Below are 397 nucleotides of genomic sequence, written 5' to 3' on the forward strand. Positions count from 1 at the left end.
TAGGGGCATAAAGAGGCCTCGGTGGCTCTGGGCGGGCACCGTACTTGAGCCAACCCCTTCTTTCCTGCCAGGAGAACTACGATGACCCCCACAAGACACCCGCCTCCCCTGTGGTGCACATCCGGGGGCTGATCGACGGCGTCGTGGAGGCCGATCTCGTGGAGGCCCTGCAGGAGTTTGGTCCCATCAGGTGAGGAGACGCGTTGGGGGAAGCGCGCGGTGGCACCACCGTGTCGGTTTGACCGCGGCCTTCGCTGTCCCAGCTACGTGGTGGTGATGCCCAAGAAGAGACAAGCCTTGGTGGAGTTTGAGGATATCCTCGGCGCCTGCAACGCTGTTAATTACGCAGCCGACAACCAGATCTATATCGCTGGTCATCCCGCCTTCGTCAACTACT

The 397-nt window shown here is 61.2% G+C and overlaps 1 protein-coding gene across 1 annotated transcript in view; it reads left to right on the forward strand.

Annotated features, from left to right (window-relative positions):
• Positions 1-71: 71 nt before the first annotated feature.
• Positions 72-397, forward strand: part of LOC104077717 (heterogeneous nuclear ribonucleoprotein L-like) — a gene marked incomplete at its 5' end in the record, with an annotated part of 1,243 nt that continues 917 nt past the window's right edge. Inside the window, 2 exons of the mRNA XM_009579040.1 lie at positions 72-190; positions 264-395. Coding sequence (XP_009577335.1) covers positions 72-190; positions 264-395 — 251 coding nt within the window. The remainder of the gene's footprint in view (positions 191-263; positions 396-397) is intronic.

The sequence above is a fragment of the Fulmarus glacialis genome, unplaced genomic scaffold, assembly GCF_000690835.1.
Source record: "Fulmarus glacialis isolate BGI_N327 unplaced genomic scaffold, ASM69083v1 scaffold43375, whole genome shotgun sequence".
In the NCBI taxonomy this organism is placed as follows: Eukaryota; Metazoa; Chordata; class Aves; order Procellariiformes; family Procellariidae; genus Fulmarus; species Fulmarus glacialis.